This window comes from Alexandromys fortis, unplaced genomic scaffold (genome assembly GCF_014885135.2).
Source record: "Alexandromys fortis isolate MF-2015 unplaced genomic scaffold, M_Fortis_MF-2015_v1.1 scaffold_406, whole genome shotgun sequence".
Lineage (NCBI taxonomy): Eukaryota > Metazoa > Chordata > Mammalia > Rodentia > Cricetidae > Alexandromys > Alexandromys fortis.
This window is the reverse complement of record NW_026068280.1, coordinates 289,362-308,881: the sequence shown is the minus strand read 5'-3', so window position 1 is coordinate 308,881 and position 19,520 is coordinate 289,362. Positions and strand designations below refer to the sequence as shown.

The window sequence follows — 19,520 nt, the reverse complement described above, 5'->3', positions numbered from 1 at the left end:
CAGTTGAGGATGAGGTTCTCAGTTCAATCCCCAGAACCCAATGAACCAGGCACATCATCAAAGCCTGTAATCACAGTATTGAGAAGGCAGGAGAGGCATTAGTTCGAGGTCATCCTGTGATTCAAAGCAAGTTCATGACCAGCTGGGATATATAAGAGCCTGCCTGTCTCAAAAGAAAAACAATGAGAGAATTTTAAAAGATCGTTTTCTTTTTAGTGGTGAACCTAGAGCATCAGACATGCCAGGGAAACCACTTTCTGCCAAAACTATGTTCTTAACCCCACGCCCACCTCCCTTTTTTAAGACAGGGTCTCTGTACGTGACACAAGTTGGCCTCGAGCTCATAAATTCCTGATTCTGCCTCCCCGAGTGCAGAGATTACGTGGGCGCCAGCACTCACAGAAAATATCATTTCTTTTTAAACAGGCGATGAAAGTAAGATCTCGAAGATATTTAAAAATTTAAATACAGATGCAAAAAAAAGAGGGTTTCCTAGGTTCAGCCTAAAAAAAAAAAAAAGGTGCGGACGCTCTTTTGACAGCTGGCTTCCAGAAGCTAAATTCCAAATTTACGCGGATGAGACTAACATCACCTCACCATCCCTAGAAACTTCTCCCAAGGAACAAGGGAGGGACTTTTTCCCTCCAACGGTACGCCCCTGAGCCCCAGGCCTCCGCGCGAGGGCGCTCTGTCCGAGCTCCCTAGGGACCGCGAGGCTTGAGCGTGGCGAGCTCAGCACGCGGGGTCATCCTCTGGACCCAGAGCCCCAGCAAAGCGGAAGAAGATTCCGAGCTGATATTGCTTTATTAGGTTACAGAAATAGGAAAAAACCGAGTAAATAAATTAATGAAATAAAATAAAAGAGAAATTTCCACTTTCTGACTTTACAGCACAGGCGAGAAGCCCAGATGCCGCGAAATTCTTCCGCCCGGCACCAAAAGGAAACGGAAATGGCTTCTCTGTCCAGCGCGCTGCGTCGCATTAATAACCCTCCCCTCAAGGAGTGGGGGGGGGGCAGGAGGTGCGCTAACCTGGAGCTGTCCTCAGTTTTGCCTGCACAAAAAAATCTAACAGGACTGCAAGGAATACATTCCAAAACATTGTATCGTGTTTGTGAGTAAGGGTGCGGGTAGTTCCTGTGCAAATTCAAGCAGAGAAGTCCAAGCAGTGAGATCAGTGCTGCATTTGCCATCTTTTTTACCAGGCCTGGGCCGTAGTCCACCTTCCCGCCGCTCCTCCTTCGCTCCGCCCAAGGGGACCTGCGTTAAATCAGGTTGCTGCCGAACGGTTTCCTTCCTCTCTGAGCAAGATGGCGGGGGGTGAGGTTGGAGTGACTCTCGGGCAACCACATCTTTCCCGACAGGATCTCGCCACATTAGTGAGTTCTCGATTTGCGGCGGGAATGCACCCTGAGCTCGGGGGAGGGCATGGACTTTCGGAGGGTGTGGCGATGAGACACCGCCCCGGTGTCTGGAGCGCGGGAGAGAGGAGCCATCCTAAGGCTGGACCCTCTAAGTCTGAGGCGTGCCATTTCCGCCGCCAGTACCTTTCCTAGTCCCCAAACTGGTGAACAGTTGTGAGACTTGGAACTCCTAGAGTGTGTGGCTAAGCTTTGATGATAAATATAATTAAGGAGTATGGGGTTGCATCTCCCTGTGTAGAGTTCATACTTAGGCGCCAATCCCGGAGTTCCATCCCCAGAAGTGCATAAGCGCACGCTAGTAATTCCTAGTACTTAAGAGATTCCAATAGGAAGATCAGAAGTTAAAGATTATTTTTGGCTACCTGTCAAGCTGGAGGCCTACACGAGATTGACATTAAGTCTATAAAGAGTTGGAAACCGGATTACACTGCCCACTGTGCTGGACCCTTGAGGACTTGCTGAGGCTCCAGGATTAGATGGCCTCTTATCTCCAGACCTCTCTTACTGAAGGGTGTTGTCTTGCGACAGTGAAGGGCTCCTAGCGTTCCCAATCTTAGCATTAAGGGACAAAGCACTTCAGCGGGAGAAAAGTGCTGCTTATACAGGACAGAGTTGGGTCTGGGGACTATCAAGTCAAGGAAGATTTTCTGGTTTATATTGATTTTGTGTTTTGAACTATTCCATTGCAGGACGTCACCAAGTTGACACCACTTTCACATGAAGTTATCAGCAGACAAGCTACAATTAATATTGGTAAGATAGCTCGGACACTTGACTTAAAAGTAATTTTAATGTCTTCTTTTGTGCAGTTACTTGAAGAATATGGGCGTTTCCTTGGAGGTTGGCCTGAGTAGGACAGTAACACAAAGAAAGCTGTGGACCCCTTGTGAATAAAGGGCTGCTTCATTTTTTTTGGAGATATATGTATGAAAAGTTTACGACAGTAAACTAGTACTCGGCAGTGTGTAATCATACGGTAGTACAAGTTTGAAGTGAAAATGCGTTGTCATACAAGGACAGTTTATAGAAGTTTTATTTGATATATAGGCTATAATTAAGTAGAATCCCCCCCCCCCTAATTGGCACCTAGAACTGTTGAGGTATATTGCTTGAGTATAAATGTGGTGTGGTCTGGTTTTTTCTTTTTTTTTTTTAGTTTGGAGTCAGACTTGTGAGGAACCTGCCTGACTCTGTTTTAAAGGCGGGAGCCATTATGTGTTTTTAAAAATAACTTTCTGTTCACTGTGAGAGTTTTGTAGCTCTGTTTCCTAGAACCTAACCTTCCCCAACACATGGCCTTGATTTATTTTGAGAATACCCTGACCCATCCAGACCCTCCTTGACCCCTCCTAATCTCATGGTGGGTGACCACATTTTTTTGTTGTTGTTGTTTTTTGTTTTTTTGTTTTGTTTTTCGAGACAAGATTTCTCTGTGGTTTTGGAACCTGTCCTGGAACTAGCTCTTGTAGACCAGGCTGGTCTCGAACTCACAGAGATCCACCTGTCTCTGCCTCCCAAGTGCTGGGATTAAAGGCGTGCACCACCACCGCCTGGCTGGTTTTTTAAATTTATTTATTTATTTATTTGTATTTCCTTACTGCCCCATTATCTCCCTTTTGTAAAATTACTCCGGGATTTTTGCTCCTGAAAAGAGGATTCGTGGCTGCTCTTTTTTTTTTTTTTTTTTTTTGAGACAGGTTTTCTCTGTGTAATAGTCCTTGCTGGCCTGGAACTAGCTCTAGTAGACTAGGCTGACTTCAAACTCACAGATCCACCTGCTTCTGTCTCCCAAGTGCTGGGATTAAAGGTATGTGCCACCACTGCCTGGCAGGGCTGCTTTCTAACCAACTTTGGAGCAGTTGCTGGCCAGCTCTTGGATGCACCCCAATAAGAGGCAAGCTTGCTTCGAATTTGGCTCAAGTGTGGTAGTGGTCTAATTCTCGCCATTGGGATTAACACTTGCTATGCAACCCTGGCTAGCTTGGTAGTCACTGTATAGCCCAAGCTGACCCCTAACTCAAGGCAATCCCCTTGCCTCAGACTTCTGAATTACTATGATTATGAGTTTGTTCTTTTTTGTTGTGCAGGAGTTTGTCATATTAACTGGGTATGCTTCAATGTTTCTTGATAGATAAGATTTTTTGTTTTGTTTTTTGAGACAGGGTTTCTCTTTATAGCCCTGGCTGTCTTAGAACTCTCTGTAGACCAAGCAGGCCTTGAACTCAGAGATCCACCATGCCCCTGGCTCTTGATAAGCAAGATTTTGAGTATTTTTCTTTCTTCAAGTTTTATAGCAGGGTCTTCCTACATTGTCCAGGCTAGCCTCAAACTGTCCACCCTGTTTTCTCCTCTCAAGTACATATACTAAAATTAGTCTGAGAAGAAATTTATAATAGGAAAAGTTTTCTGGTTTCCTTCCTCCCTTCCCCCAAGACAGGGTTTCTCGTTAGCCTAGCTGTCCTGGAACTCACTTTGTAGACTAGGCTGGCCTCAAACCCACAGAGATCCGCCTGCCTCTGCCTCCTGAGTGCTGGGATTAAAGGTATGTGCCCCCACCGCCTGGCCGGGTTTTTTTTTTTTTTTTTGTTTTCTACTCAGTGCTATTTGAAGAAATGTTTGTACTTGCGTGCAGAAGGTAATTTTGTTGTGCTTTGTCAATAGGTACAATTGGCCATGTAGCTCATGGGAAGTCCACTGTAGTAAAGGCTATTTCCGGAGTGCACACCGTCAGATTCAAAAATGAACTAGAAAGAAACATTACCATCAAGCTTGGATATGCCAATGCCAAGGTGATCTATGGACCATGAAACTAGAAACCATTTAACTTTGGTCGTTGCATAGGTAACAAATCCAGTTTTCTTTTCTCTTTTACATTGAAACTTTTAGATTTATAAACTTGATGACCCAAGTTGTCCTAGACCAGAATGTTACAGGTCATGTGGCAGTAGTACACCGGATGAGTTTCCCACAGACATTCCTGGGACCAAAGGGAACTTCAAATTAGTCAGGTAACTTTTATGTTAAAAGGTACTTTATGCTTTTTAAATCTCCGTTTTGTGCTTTTATAAACTTAACTGCAGAATGGTTTCATTGTTTTTCTATTATTTCATGTTATTTTATGTAATGATAACTGAAATATTTTTTTCAATTAATTTTAAATACTTAGAAAAAAGTTCTACAAACTGAAAAGTTGCATGAGGGAGCTGGAGAGGGTTCAGCTGTTGAATGCACTGGCTGCTCTTGCAGAGGACCCAGGTTCAATTCCCAGCATCTACTTGGTGGCTCACAGCCATCTCCAACACCTCTTCCAGGAAATCCCACACCCTCTCCTGGCCTCTGAGGGTACCATAAATAACACTTACGTAAAATAAAAATAATTTTTTTTTCAATTCTTTTTTTTTTTTAAGGCAAGTATTGCATAAGCAAAAAAGGAAGGGATAGAAAGTACAGCTTACTGGATTTCAACAGTGTCATTTGTTTGCTAGATTAGAAAGAATGAAGCCAGTTTTGAAATTACTTCTTTAAAATAAATAGACTCGTTTCCAAACAATTTTTTTTTCTTTCTTTTTTAGTTTTTCGAGACAGGGTTTCTCTGTAGCTTTTTGGAGCCTGTCCTGGAACTCTCTTATAGACCAGGCTGGCCTCGAATTCACAGAGATCCGCCTACCTCTGCCTCCCGAGTGCTGGGATTAAAGGCATGCACCACCACCACTGAGCTTCCCAACAGTTTTCTGAATATGATCACACATGTTGGTCCTTTACCAGAGGGTGCTGGTATCTGGTTACTAATGTCTTTGGGGATTGCAAGTTCATAAGACCATTTTAGATTGGGGTAGAGTCATTCTTCATCCCAGGCCCAAAATTTAAGATGGAGGAGAAGTCAAGAAATCTCAATAATCAGGATAAATACTTTAATGTGATCATTTTGTTGTTGCTGGTGGTGGTGGTGGTTTTTGTTGTTGTTTGCGAGACAGGGTTTCCCAGTAGTTATGGAACCAGCCCTGGAACTTGCTCTGTAGACCAAATTGGTCTCAAACTCACAAAGATCCTCTTATCTCTGTCTCCCTAGTGCGGGGATTAAAGGCGTGTGCCACCAACACCTGGCATTTTTATTTATTTATTTAATTTGTGTGTGTGTGCGTTGGTGTTTTGCTGCATGTGTCTCTGTGGGAAGGTGCCGGATTCACTTTGTGTTCCAGACAGTTGTGAGCTGGGAGTAAAGGTGTGCGCCAGCACCGCCTGGCCTTGCTTTTAGTTTTGATTGGTTTTAAGGCTGATTGTTGTTTCTCAACTGTTAGGCATGTTTCCTTTGTTGACTGTCCTGGCCATGATATTTTGATGGCTACAATGTTGAACGGCGCAGCAGTGATGGATGCAGCTCTTCTGTTGATAGGTAAAATCATCAGAACTGATCTGGACAAACCAATAAAGAACTAATTTGGGTAGACTATGTGAGGAAGAACTAAATCCTTTGGAGGCTATGTCCGTTACCTAAGTGAGACATTACTAGGAATGTGTCATCCAGAATGACATTTCCTTCTACTAGATAGCACAGCCAAAATACTCAGCAAAAGAGTCCTGGGGTTATGGCTTCTGAGAAGTCGGACAATATCCAAAAAGGCATATATGTATGTTGTGTGTTGTCCCTTCATGTAGAGGTGTGATTGTTATTCACAGTAATTGCCGTGATGTAGTACAACATGGCTGTTTCCAAAGTTAGTTGTGCCTCCTTATGTGAGCTCATAAGAGATTTGATAGGTATGGATATGGTGCTTTTAGGCATGCGAGAGGATATAGTACAGGACACATGAACAGGCTGGGCAAGGTGATGGCTAGCATGGTGAGCAAATCTTGCCTATGGTATGCACTGTTGCTTGTCTTCACAGTGCTCTTCTTGGTTAAGGAATAACCTTAATCTCAGGAGGTTGAGCCTCCTAGGAGCTTGACTGTGCCAGAACATACCTAGACTAGACTGAGCTAGAAGGCCTAAACAAAAGAGCTCTTGAAGCCAGATTTGTTCATTGGAAACTTCTTGCTTAGAACCAAGAATGGGAGGCTGTAGTAAGCACAGATAAAGGGTGAAAGCAAAGTTGGTAGAATTTGTGCATAATATAAAGCTTACCATTTATTACATAAAGGGGACAACTCAGTGAATGGAAGTACATTCAGAATTTCATCACCACAAAAGTGATGCCTGTTAAGAAGTCATTGCCCGATTGCACTCCCTCCAGCTCCTTACAACCAACAATCTTCTATTTTTGAAATTGCATGGTCTAGATATTTCTAGTTAATCTTATGTATCTTTTTTTATCCTCTGTCAACTAGCTGGTAATGAATCATGCCCTCAGCCTCAGACTTCTGAACACCTGGCTGCCATAGAAATCATGAAACTCAAGCATATTTTGATCTTACAGAATAAAATTGATCTGGTAAAAGAAAGTCAGGCTAAGGAACAATATGAGCAGATTCTTGCATTTGTACAAGGTAAGAAGCTATAATAACTTAAATCAGAGGATCACTTTGAAAGGTAATATAGTACATCATCTAAAACAAAGTCAATTTAGGTATCAAATGTTCTCTTTTTCTACCTGCTACTAGTTAGTGATTTGATACAGTGTCCTGATAAGACTATAAATATCTATTTCTGAATTTAATGTACAAAATTAAAACTGAAGTGCTACCAGATTAAGTTTTTTAAATCCCAAGGATTTAGAGTAGCGCTCAATGGTAGAGGGCCTGTCTGGCATACACAGGGTACTGAGTTCACATCATTGCCTCCCAATCCTTAGTGACAAATGAATAAAAACATTTCAAAAACAATCTTCTGGGCCTCATGGCACATGCCTTTAATCCCAGGACCCTAGAGGCACAGGTGTGCACAGACTTCTGAGTTCAAGGGCAGCTTGTTGGTGTGTATAGCTGGTTCCAGGCCAGCGAGGACTGCATAGAGAGACCCTGCCTCTTTTTGCAGGGTTCCTTTCTCTAATACCATGGCGTGTTTCACTTTCAGAGAAGACATGATGCATATTACTGTTGACATTTAATTATTTTAGCCTTTTCATGTTGGGAACTTAATTTCAGCATAAAAAAATTCATTTTGATTAAAATCTAATTATTTTGGTCTATTTCTTTGACCAGTTTGTCTGACATATGATTAATTTTTTAAAATGTGATATATGCCAGGCAGTCTTTGATCAGCAAAGAGTCTGTAATTTACTCTTGGCATTTATGGAAAGATTAATTGCATGTTAGAGTTCTTTGAGCTTGTAAAGAGCTCCTTCCCCGAAGTGTTCATATTTTATTCCTTTAAACATAGCATTTGCCTCTGTTAAATATACCCATTGATGGAATTTTAGCAGATGTCCCCTTAGAGGACAATGAATTCATTTTGGGGAGTTAAAGATAAATATTGTCATATTTCTATAGATCACTTTCTACTTGCTGACTGGCATTTGTGTGAGAATGCTTATTCCTCTGTTAGCTCCAATTATTTTGTCTAGCAGCTGTACAGACCAAGTTTTGTAAGACCCAAGGATTTTGTTCTTTCTGAAATTTGTTAATGTAGGAACAGTGGCAGAAGGAGCGCCAATTATTCCAATCTCTGCTCAGCTGAAATACAATATTGAAGTTGTCTGTGAGTACATAGTGAAGAAAATACCGGTGCCCCCAAGAGACTTTACTTCAGAGCCCCGTCTCATTGGTAAGTGACAGGAGTCACATTTAACTGAACTCTTCGACATTAGTGCTTCTCCTTCAAGGCTGTTTATTAATACTTTCTCTTTCTGCAGAGGTGATAAATCCATAAAACCTATTTGAAATAATGTCTTATATTGCTGGGTGACAGAGCCTTGAGTACAAAAGAAGTTCTTTGTGCTTTTATATATGGTATTTTAAGTAGCCAACATGGAATAATACAGTAGTTTCTAGGGAAGTACATCATGTTGGGGCATTACAATTCCATACAAATGATGTCATTGTACCATTACTGAAAAACCACTAAGTTCACTTTCCCTGGGCTGTGGTTAATGCTCAAAGATGTAGGAACACTTTTAAAGCAGGTATTTGGGCCCTTCCAGGCCTTCATTTGGAGCTGTTTGTGTGATTATTGGGGAACGTTCTCTTGGGTGACCTAAGATAGTAGTCTTAGAATTGCTTTTTATAATTTTTTAAAAGATATTTTGTATGGTAGAAGTCATATAATACAGAAATCCTATATATAAAAATCCAAGCATGGTGGTGCACTTGTAATTCCAGCTCTTGGGAGGCAGAGGCAAATGGATCTCTGAGTTCAAGGCTAGCCTGGTCTTCAGAGTGAGTTCCAGGACAGCCAGGGCTACAAAGTCAGACACTCTCTCAGAAGCACAAGATAAGTGGCGTATTGCGAGTGTCTATGTACAGTCTCCTGTGCACTTGACTTTTTTGATGCTGCTACAAGGCAAGGGCTTACCACTGATCTACACTCCCAGTCCCTGTATATGCCTTAAGTCATAATAGCTAATTTGTTGTAAACGCTGTGTAAATAGTTATGAGACGTAGGAGATGATGACCCTCACCAAAAAGAAAGAAAAGACTTTTGTGCTCATTACATAAATACTTTTGTTCTTAATGTACTTTCAAGCTATTTCCATTCTTTTACTCTCACAAGTAAGGCTTCAGTAAGCATTAAAGCAGTAATACTAGATTTTTTAAGAAAAGTTGAGTTTTAAAAGAATGTGTCTTCTGAATCTAAAATAAAGAGAAATGGATTTAATTTGTGTTCAATTTTTTTTTCTAGTTATCAGGTCATTTGATGTCAACAAACCTGGCTGTGAAGTTGATGACCTTAAGGGAGGTGTAGCTGGTGGTAGTATTCTGAAAGGAGTCTTAAAGGTACACTGGCTTGGAATTGTTGCGCTGTGTGTTTCTTATGTGTGTGGATATACGAGTGCTAGAGTACCCAGGTGGAAGCAAGTCAACTTTTCAGGGGTTCACTCCTTCCGTCTACTGGCTCCTTGAGATGGAACTCAGGCATGGTGGTAAGCACCTTTACCCTCTGGGCCAGCTCATCAGCCTGCACTTGTCTTAAGCATGCTGGCCTCGAACTTAGAGATTCCCTTGCCTCTGCCTCCCAGAGTGCTGGAACTGAAGGTCTGCACCACTACACCCAGTTAAAAAATGTTTCTTCATGTTGTCAGGTATTGGATACGGATTTGTTTTTATCTTTGGAAGCTGTCTGACCTCTAAACTTAGAGTTCTGTAGTGAAGGTGGACAACAGGTTTACTTAGTAAATTGCAACAGTTAAGTTGATCTGATTTTTAAAACTTTTTGGATTTATTTATTTTATACTTATGGGTATTTTGTCTCCGAATATGCATGTGTCCATGGAGGCCAGAAGAGGATGTTGGTCCCCTGAAACTGGAGTTAGAGATGGCTGTGAGCTACCATGTGGCTGCTGGGAACTGAACTCTGATCCTCTTCAAGAGCACCAAGTGCTTATTAACTGTTGAGCCATCTGTCTCCTCTATATTGGTTTTTTCCACTGGGGAAAAGAAAAGCTGAGTGTAGTGAGGCACACCAAACATTTGGGAAGCAGCGGCAGGTGGATCTCTTGAGTTTGAGGCCAGCCTGGTCTACAGTATGAGTTCCAGGACAGCCAGGGCTACAGAGAGACCAGGCTCAAATAAACTAAAAGGTAATTTTTTTTTTTTGAGACAGGGTTTTGCAGTAGCTATCAAGCATGTCCTGGAACAGCTCTTATAGACCAGGCTGGCCTCAAACTCACAGAGATCCGCCTGCCTCTGCCTCCCGAGTGCTGGGATTAAAGGCATACACCACCACCGCCTGGCAGTAAAATTTTTTTTAAGTAATTTTAACCTGGCATAGTGGTGCACAGCTGGGAGCCAGAAGCAGGCTGGTATCTTGGTATCTGAGTTCAAGGCCCGCGTGTTCTACCTAGTGAGTTGCAGGTCAATAAAAATAATAAGTAAATAAAAGGGGTAATTATGAAATTAGAGGAAAAGTACCTTTTTAGTTCTTGTGGTCTTTTTTGTGAGAACATTAGTAGGTAAATAGTAAATACGTTGTTTTGTAGTAATTCTCACTGCTAATTATGTGTTTACAGGTAGGCCAGGAGATAGAAGTGAGACCGGGTATTGTTTCCAAAGATAGTGAAGGAAAGCTCATGTGTAAGCCAATCTTTTCCAAAATTGTATCGCTGTTTGCCGAACATAATGATCTTCAGTATGCCGCCCCGGGTGGTCTCATTGGTAAGCATTTCCCTGTCATCTCTTTCTTAATTGTGGAGATTCGTGACATGTTTCATAAGAAATATTAAGAATAGATTGTAAGGTTTGTTTTGTTTATGTGTATGAGTTTGTTTGCATATATATCTGAGCACTGTGTGTACTGGTACCCAAGAATGCCAAAGAGGTTGTCAGACCCCTTGCAACTGGAGTTTCAGTGATCTTGAGCTGGCTTGTGAGTTCTGGGAAACAAGTCCAGGTCTTCTGCAAGAGCAGCAAGTGCTCTTAACTGCTGAGTCATCTCTCTATCTGCCTCCTTCTGGTTGTTTGTTTGGGGTTTGTTTGTTGTTTCTTTGTTTGAGGATGGGTCTCTCAACATAGGCCTGGCTGGCCTCAGACTCACAAAGATCCACCTGCCTCTGCCTCTTGAATGCTGAGGTTAAAGGTATGCCACCACATATCCTGTTTTAATTTTTGACATAGGGTCTTGCCATGTATCTTTGGCTATATTAGGACTCACAGCAACCTTCTTGGATCAGCTTTCCAAGTGCTAGACTTCAAGGTGTACCACCACACCTGACCTTATTGGTACATCTTAGAAAATTGAAACAAAGAATACATTTTGGAGATGGCAGTATGACTCAGGTAAAGGTGTTTGCTCACCCACTCATACAAGCAAATAATAAAATATTTTTTAAGGTATGTTTTGGTGGCTAAATACTTAATAGCAATAATTATTTCTGACTACTTTGTTTTGAAGTCCTAGGGTTTGGACCTAATGTCTAGAACATGCTAGGTAGCTTCTCTACCACTGAGGTATACCTTATATACCCTCTTTTTTTTTAAATCACTTTATTTTTATGTATAGGTGTTTTGCCTGTGTGTGTGTGTGTGTATGTGTGTGTGTGCGCCACATGGGTGTGTGGTACTCAAAGTCCAGAAGAAGGCATTGGGTCCCCTGGGACTGAAGTTATATACAATTGTGAGCTGCTGTGTGGGTGCTGGAAATTGAAAGCTGGGTCCTCTGGAAGAGTAGCCAGTGGGTGCTCTCAATCGCTGAGCCATGTCTCTAGCTCCACTCTTTTTCATTTTGAGAAAGGCTCTCACAAGGTTACCCAGACTGAGCTAGAACTTGAGGTCTTCCTGCCTCACTAGCTCCAGTAGCTGGAATTTCAGGTCTGTATCACCGGGCCTGGCAGAAAATAAGCTTGATGGCCCTAGCATTCAAAGCAGCCAGCTAGTTAGATATAGTTTGAGGATTTACGTTTGTGTTACTATCTTGCTATATTTCCTAAGCTGGCCTTAAATTTCTTTATTCAAATGGTCCTCAAGTAGCTGAGACTACTACAGGTTTGCACTAGAGTGAGTGCCTGGTTTACTGTTTGGTGAAACACTTGGTTATAGTGGTTGCTTTTATGTGTGTTTCACAAGTGTAAAGTTACTCAAAAATGTTAATTATACTTATACTGTGCTGGAGATGAAAGAAAATAACTTCTAGTAAGTGTGGTAGTGAGCACCTGTGGTCCCACATACTTGGGAGTCAGAAGCAGGAGGATTGCCATTAGCACAGAAAGTTGAGACCACTGGACAGCATAACCAGACTCGAGATATAAGACTTTTCTCAAGTAAGACCTTGTCTCAAAAAAAAAAAAAAAAAGGAAAAGATCAAGGTGGTGGTACATCAAATAAGAGAACCTCTGCCATGCAGGAGGTGCTGGATTGATTTAAGGGTTTTTAAATTTCTTAAAACTTTTTGATTACTGAGAAAAGGGCAAGATTGAATTAGAGTCCATAATTTACCCTTGGACTAAAGACTGGAGATGTGGCTCAGTGGTGAGGAATGCCTGCTGTTCAGGCAGAGCTGCTCGGGAACCACCTGGAACTCAGCTCCAGGAGAGTCAGTGCCCTCTTCTGGCACCACATTTACGGGCACAGATTCACACACAGATAGTATACATATACACATAACTTAAAAATAGCTCTGCCGTGGTGGCACACACCTTTAATCCCAGTACTCAGCAGACAAAAGTGAGCGAGTCTCTGAACTTGAGCCTAGCCTGGTCTACAAAGCCAGTTCCAGGACAGCCAGAGCTGTTACATAGAGAAACCAATGAATGAATGAAATAGAAATAATGCAGGAATTTTGTGAAGCTTAATTTATGTGTGTGAATATGGAAGTATGTGGAAAGGGGTATCGATTTATGCTTGTTTAACTAGTCTTTCAAACATCACTCCAGAGGTGTTTCAGGTAAGAAATAAGGCCAAATACTCTTGCTTTATATTAGGAGTTGGAACAAAGATCGACCCCACTTTGTGCAGAGCTGACAGGATGGTGGGACAAGTGCTTGGTGCAGTTGGAGCTTTACCTGAAATATTCACAGAACTGGAAATTTCCTATTTCCTGCTGAGACGTCTCCTGGGTGTACGAACTGAAGGAGACAAGAAAGCAGCAAAGGTAAGTGCTTGGTGTGACTCGTTTTCAGAAAGACACCAACAACAATGCTGAACTCAGTTTTGAGTTTTGGTCTTTTATAGCTAATGTGTAATTTATAAGTAAATTAACTTCCTGAAAAAAATCAAAAACAGCTCTCATGCAATCAATTTTGTGTTGTTTTTTTTAAAAATCCCTACTGAAACAAAAACTGTTTGGTTTGGGTTTTATTTGTCTTGTTTTTGTTTTTTCAAGGCAGGGTTTCTCTGGAGTCCTAGCTGTACTGAAATGTGTTCTGTAGACCAGGCTGGCCTCAAACTCACAGAGAGCCACCTGCCTCTGCCTTCTGAGTGCTGGGATCAAAGGTGTGCGCCACCACTGCCCAGCTCCTATTTGTTTTGGTATGTTTTTGAGGCAGGGTCTCTCAACATGGCCCCTGCTGTCCTGGAACTTGCTTTATAAAGCAGGCTGGCCTCGGACTCCCAGAGCTCTGTCTGTGAGATTAAAAGTCTTCACACTCTTCAGAGACCATTTCCTTATTTGTTTTTCCCTTTCTTTACTTTCCTAGGTGCAAAAGCTGTCTAAGAATGAAGTGCTTATGGTCAATATAGGATCCCTGTCAACAGGAGGAAGAGTTAGTGCTGTCAAGGCTGATTTGGGCAAGATTGTTTTGACTAATCCTGTGTGCACAGAAGTAGGAGAAAAAATTGCTCTTAGCCGAAGAGTTGAGAAACATTGGCGGTAAGTTTGTTTACCTTTGTCTAAACAGCTTAAGATTTTGGTGAGACACACACACACACACATGCTTCTTGAATACAACAGTGTGGCTTCAGCTCTCACTTTTTGTTTGAATGGTTTTAGAAGCTGTATTATAGCCTTGATTTGTATTCCTTTGTATTAGTACAAATACTTCAATTGGCTTCCCTTTGTTTTAGGTGTAACCTATACAAAAAAAAATACTGAGTTATAATGTTCCCTCCATTTAGTGTGTGAGAGAAAGAATCAGTCAGAACAACTTGTGGAGTTGGTTCTGCTGCCATGTGGGTTCTGGGGATTGAATTCAGGTCATCTGACTTTGCAGCAAGCACCCTTTTTAAGTGATCTTCTTTTTAATGTGTGTATGAATTGAAGTACACACGTGCCACAGTATACATATGGAGGTCAGAGAACAACTTCTTGTTCCACTATGGTTCTAGGGATCAAACTCAGGTAGTCAGGCTTGGTGATGAGTACATTTATCTGTTGAGCCATCTTTTATCAGCCCTGGACTTTTTTTTTTTTTTTTTTTTTTTTGGTTTTTCGAGACAGGGTTTCTCTGTGGCTTTGGAGCCTATCCTGGAACTAGCTCTGTAGAGGTCTGCCTGCCTCTGCCTCCCGAGTGCTGGGATTAAGACTTTACTTTTTTGGTTTTTCGAGACAGGGTTTCTCTATGGTTTTGGAGCCTGTCCTGGAACTAGCTCTTATAGGCCAGGCTGGTCTCTAACTCACAGAGATCCGCCTGCCTCTGCCTCCCGAGTGCTGGGATTAAAGGCGTGCGCCACCACCGCCCGGCCAAGACTTTACTTTTTTTAAATTAGTTTTTTTTTTTTTTTAAGAGTTTCACACATGCCAGCCAGTGGTGGTGCATGCCTTTAGTCCCAGCACTTAGGAGACAGAGGCAGGTGGATTTATGTGATCAGCCTGGTCTACAAAGTGAGTCCCAGGACAGCCAGGGCAACCATCCCTGCCTTGAAACAAATAATTTGACACAAAGTCCTGCTTTCTTTCATCTGTTGTTACTTAAGGGCTCAGGCAGAAGGGATCCTCTAAACACTGTCATAGTGCGGTGCTAAAGAATTTCTAATATCTCATCACTGCTTGTGGATATTTGGGATCTTTCTAGAAGCCAGTTTTGGTCCATTTAGCCTTTTCTGTTGTTTTGTCAAAAATATACCATCTAAATTGGACTATCCCGCAGCCTGGTTTTCTTCATAATTATTGCGCTGTGCCTTGGCTCTGTTCTTTCCTGCTCATTTCCTTTGTCAGTCCTTCTTTGATACTGTGCAGATGACTGTCTCTCATTGCATGCTCTCTAAAATTGATTTGAATTGTAACTGCAATTTAGCAAAAGTTAATCGTTTTGTTATCTCTACCACCACCACTACCCCTTGTGTAGCCCTGGCTGCTCTGAAACTCACTATACAGACCAAGATAGCCTGGAACTCAAAGTGATCCATCTGCCTTTGCCTCCTGAGTGCTGAGATTAAAGGCGTGCATTACCAGGGCTATCAAAGGCCCTGCGGTGGAGAGCAGTCTGCTTATAGACTGTGTTCCTGTGGTTCTCTTTATTTTCCCAGATGATGTTATTTAAAGCCCATTGATCTACTGAGGCAGTCAGTGAAAAGAAAGCATTTCCCAAAGACAAGTATAGAGAAGTGGGTTTGATTTGTTTTCACATTTGAGCTGGATGTAGTGGCACAGGCCTTTAATCCCCAGCACGGGAAACAGAGGCAGGTGGACCTCTGAGTTCAAGAGCAGCCTAATTTACAAAGCAACTTTGTACATCCACAGCTACATAGTGAAACTCCTTTTCAAAACAACCAAACACATATAGAGACAGACAGACACACTCATGCACGTTTACATACAAACACATAATGTATTAGAGATGTAATTTGAGTATACCATCTGAACAGGTAGGTGGATTCTTTTCTTTTGACTAGAGCAGTAAAACAAATATATCCTTTCTGGGGAGCAGTTTTTTGTTTTAAATTTTACTTTATGTGTTTGCCTGAATGTATGTATGTGCACCACATGTGTGCCTGGTGCCCGAGGAAGTTGAGATCTGTGTGATTGTGAGCCACCATATGGCTACTAGGAGCTGAACCCAGGCCCTCTGCAAGAGTAGTGAGTGCTCTTAACCATTCATTGAGCCATCTTTCCAGCCCTTAGGTTTTGTTTCTCTTTGAGACAGGGTCTCACTTTTAGAGCAGGCTGTCCTTGAACACGGATCTGCCTTCCTCTGCTGGCATTGTGCCACTACAGCCGGCAATTTTTGTTTAAGATGGGAGAGTCTCTCACCTGGGTTAACCTCGAACTTACTATATAGCTGTGAACTAATTTTCCTGTCTCCCAAATGCTTGAATTTATTACCACACCCAACTTACTAGTATATTTATGACAGCAGGTTTTGTTTAGAACCTGAGAAAATAGTATGGGCGTTCTTTATAAAGAAGCAGCTTTGGGAACACATCTGAGTTTGGAAGGTGGGCAAGTAAAGCAACCTGTCAGATGATTGTGGTGATACCAGTGTGGTAGTACACAACTCATAATTTCTTCTATTTTTATTTTGCAGTTTAATTGGTTGGGGTCAGATAAGAAGAGGAGTGACCATTAAGCCGACTGTAGATGATGACTGAGGAGTCCAATTTAAACGATGCCTTGGGATGGAGTTCGAATTTCTTTTACTAGCCTAGGGTATATTTTCAAAGCAATACTAGCGAATTACTTTCATAGCTCATTACCTTGGTAGTAGCTGTAAGACTATTCTCATATTTTGGTGATGAAAATAGGGCCCACAAGTAAATGTGAAAAGTGGTATACTATATACTATATTGGATTAAATCTACATTTAGCCGAAGTTAAGCATTCCAAAAACATGTCTAAAATCAAACAGTGCAATTTGAAATGAAACTTCACCACAACCAGCCTTTGCTATAGCACACCTATCATGAACCTATCAAAGTGAAAAATGGTCTCTTTTTTTCCTGGTTCCTCTATGAGGGGCTCCATAGTAAGGGACAGTTGTCCTCCTATTTGGTGTTCTGTTATCTGAAATTTGAAGGGAAAAGAAGACCAATGAGCAAGGCTCTTAGAAATTGAGTGCTCACTCCCTTGCCACGGGCAGACCTTTCCTCTTCTCTTTTTCCTGGATGGGACCATAGGACTCCAGCATCAGAAGTTCTTGCTCTCTTCCAGTGCCCTGAGACTGTGTCTTTCTTATGCCTAAAATCTCAGTCTTCCCTCACTTGCAAATAGTATTATAACAATGGATGATTAATGGTAGTTGACAAAGTCTGTCCAGGTTGTGTTTTCTGGGGTCTTTGTTTTAGTAAGCTAGGGATGGAGCGGTCTCCTGCATGATGAACAAGCATTCTACTGCCCCTCGCCGTGGTACTTTTCCTTAGTTGGTAGGATTATGGTGTAAATTGTGCTATTAGTAATCTTTGAGCCTTGGAAGAGAGAAAAAGTGTCAAAAGCAGAGTGTATTGGTTCTAAGTCTATCCCCCATGTGCCTGCAATTTTCCTGTGCTGTACTTTTAAATTAGTCATGTTTTTGCTTAATTAGATACTCCAAGAGCGGTGATTTCCAGCTCTAGCTGACATGAGAATTGCTGGGGAAGGTTTTTTGTGTTTTGTGTTTTGTTTTATTTTAAAAAAAAAAAAAAAGCCAGGCTATTGTGGTGCAAGCCTTTCATCCCAACGCGATGAAGGCAGAGGCAGGAGGATCTCTGTGAGTTCCAGGGCATCACAGAGAAACCCTGTCTTGAAAAACTGGGGGTTTAAAAAAAAAAAACTTCTCAACATTGAAAAAGAAATTTAAGGAGTTAAGAAATATGCATACTAAATGATGTTACTGGCTTTTGATAGTTTGATCTTCTTTTGGTTTGCATAAAAATGGGATTTCATGCCACAATTACAGTGCTGTGATCTTTTGGATACTGAAGCTGCCTTATAGAGGTTTAGAACTGTGGCTGTGAGCCTTAAAGAGTTTTGAGGAAACTATTGACATGTATTTGATTGACTCTGAAGGGTTGTATTGTAGCATGAAGAACACATTTAAATAAAACAAAATTCTGAATTGAGCATTAATTTTATATCTATGTGCCCCGTGTTTTGTAGATACTTTCTACTAGAAATTCTGGTATGAGACTGAAAATACTGAATGGCTTATGTAATCTCATCAGAACTGAAATAAGAATCTCTTGTCATTAATTTCAAGCATTTGTGTGAATTTCAATTTTGTAAAGCACTGTGCTTCGTATAGTGGTCATATAGGTTTTAAAACAATGTACCTTGTTGTCTTAAGATCTGAAGTCCCTTCAGATCAATGCAATTGTTCTCAGCAAAACATGTACCTGATTTAAAGTTAGTCTAAGAAGAATAAGGGGCGGGAATATGCCACCTAAGAGCTCTCTTTCTATACTCTGTTTGTAACCTACAAGGATGAGATATGTGTGCTAAGTTTTTTTTTTTTTTTACAGAAGAATAGAACTAATAAGTGTGCAAATAACTGAATTCATAAATCTGATTTCTTAAAAAAAAGATTTCATTTGGTGATGCTTTCAATGAAATAGATACTTTGGGTTCTGTTCTTTTTTTTTTTTTTTTCCAGAAAACAAGTATACTTCAGATTGATGCTCAACCAAGCATAGTGGCACAGGCCCCTAATGCTATAATACTCGGGAGAAAATTGAGGCTGGAGGGCTGAATTCTAGGCCATACAGGCAAAATACCTATGTTTTTAAAAAAGACAAAAAGCTTCTGCAAAAAATCTTGACAAGCTAAGTATATATTTTGCTAGAAAACATCATGATGAAACCCATTACTTTGTTTATTATTATGAATTTCTGCTATGAAAACATGGACAAATTCTGTGGGAAATGGTTAGGAGGTATAGAGTGCCAGCCTAGTGTATATGAGGCCCTGACTCAAGCTCCAGCATGACAAACACAAAATGAATTGGGTATTTTCATGTTGGTATAAGGTCCGCGTTAAAACTTAGTGAGTCTATTTTAGTGCCTGAGTACATATATGTGCACCACGTGTGTAGGAGCCCACTAACGTCAAAATAGGGTGTCTTCCCCTGGAGCTGAGTTGTGAGCTGTGGTCTGGGACCTTTAGTGAGAGCAGTAAACACTTTGAACTGCTGAGCCAGCCATCTCTCCAGCCACCTTTGCTTTCTTTTATTCAGTCTATGAACCCAGCCATGGGATTGTACCACTCAGGTCTTCCCTGCTTAAAGCTTTCTGGAAACATGCTCATATACAACCCCCAGAGAGATGTGTTTCCGTGGTGATTATAAATTATTCAGTCAAGTTGGTAAGATTAGTCTTCATAGCTCCACCCTTTGTCAACTACATCACTTTAAATCATAACATTGTACCCTAAAGTCCCATTTTCAGGGCTGGAGAGATGGCTCAGAGGTTAAGAGCATTGCCTGCTCTTCCAAAGGTCCTGAGTTCAATTCCTGGCAACCACATGGTGCCTCACAACCATCTGTAATGAGGTCTGGTGCCCTCTTCCGGCCTGCAGGCATACATGTAGATAGAATATTGTATACATAATAAATATTAAAAAGTCCCATTTTCATATCTACAAAATACATCAGTCCATCTCTAAAAGTCTCCATAGTCTTTAAGTGGTCTTTTCTGGGACCTAAAGCAATGTCAAAATACAAATTAT

General features: G+C 41.4%; 1 protein-coding gene across 1 annotated transcript; it reads left to right on the top strand.

The window, feature by feature from the left end:
- The first annotated feature begins 1,230 nt into the window (after positions 1-1,230).
- LOC126494747 (eukaryotic translation initiation factor 2 subunit 3, X-linked) lies at positions 1,231-18,056 on the top strand. Its single transcript, XM_050132164.1, has 12 exons — positions 1,231-1,378; positions 2,113-2,176; positions 4,085-4,212; positions 4,310-4,431; positions 5,722-5,816; positions 6,749-6,907; positions 7,989-8,123; positions 9,198-9,292; positions 10,525-10,669; positions 12,931-13,100; positions 13,645-13,817; positions 16,411-18,056. The coding sequence occupies exons 1-12, from the start codon at positions 1,310-1,312 to the stop codon at positions 16,472-16,474; spliced, it is 1,419 nt and encodes a 472-aa protein (XP_049988121.1). The 5' UTR covers positions 1,231-1,309; the 3' UTR covers positions 16,475-18,056.
- The last annotated feature ends 1,464 nt before the right edge of the window (positions 18,057-19,520 follow it).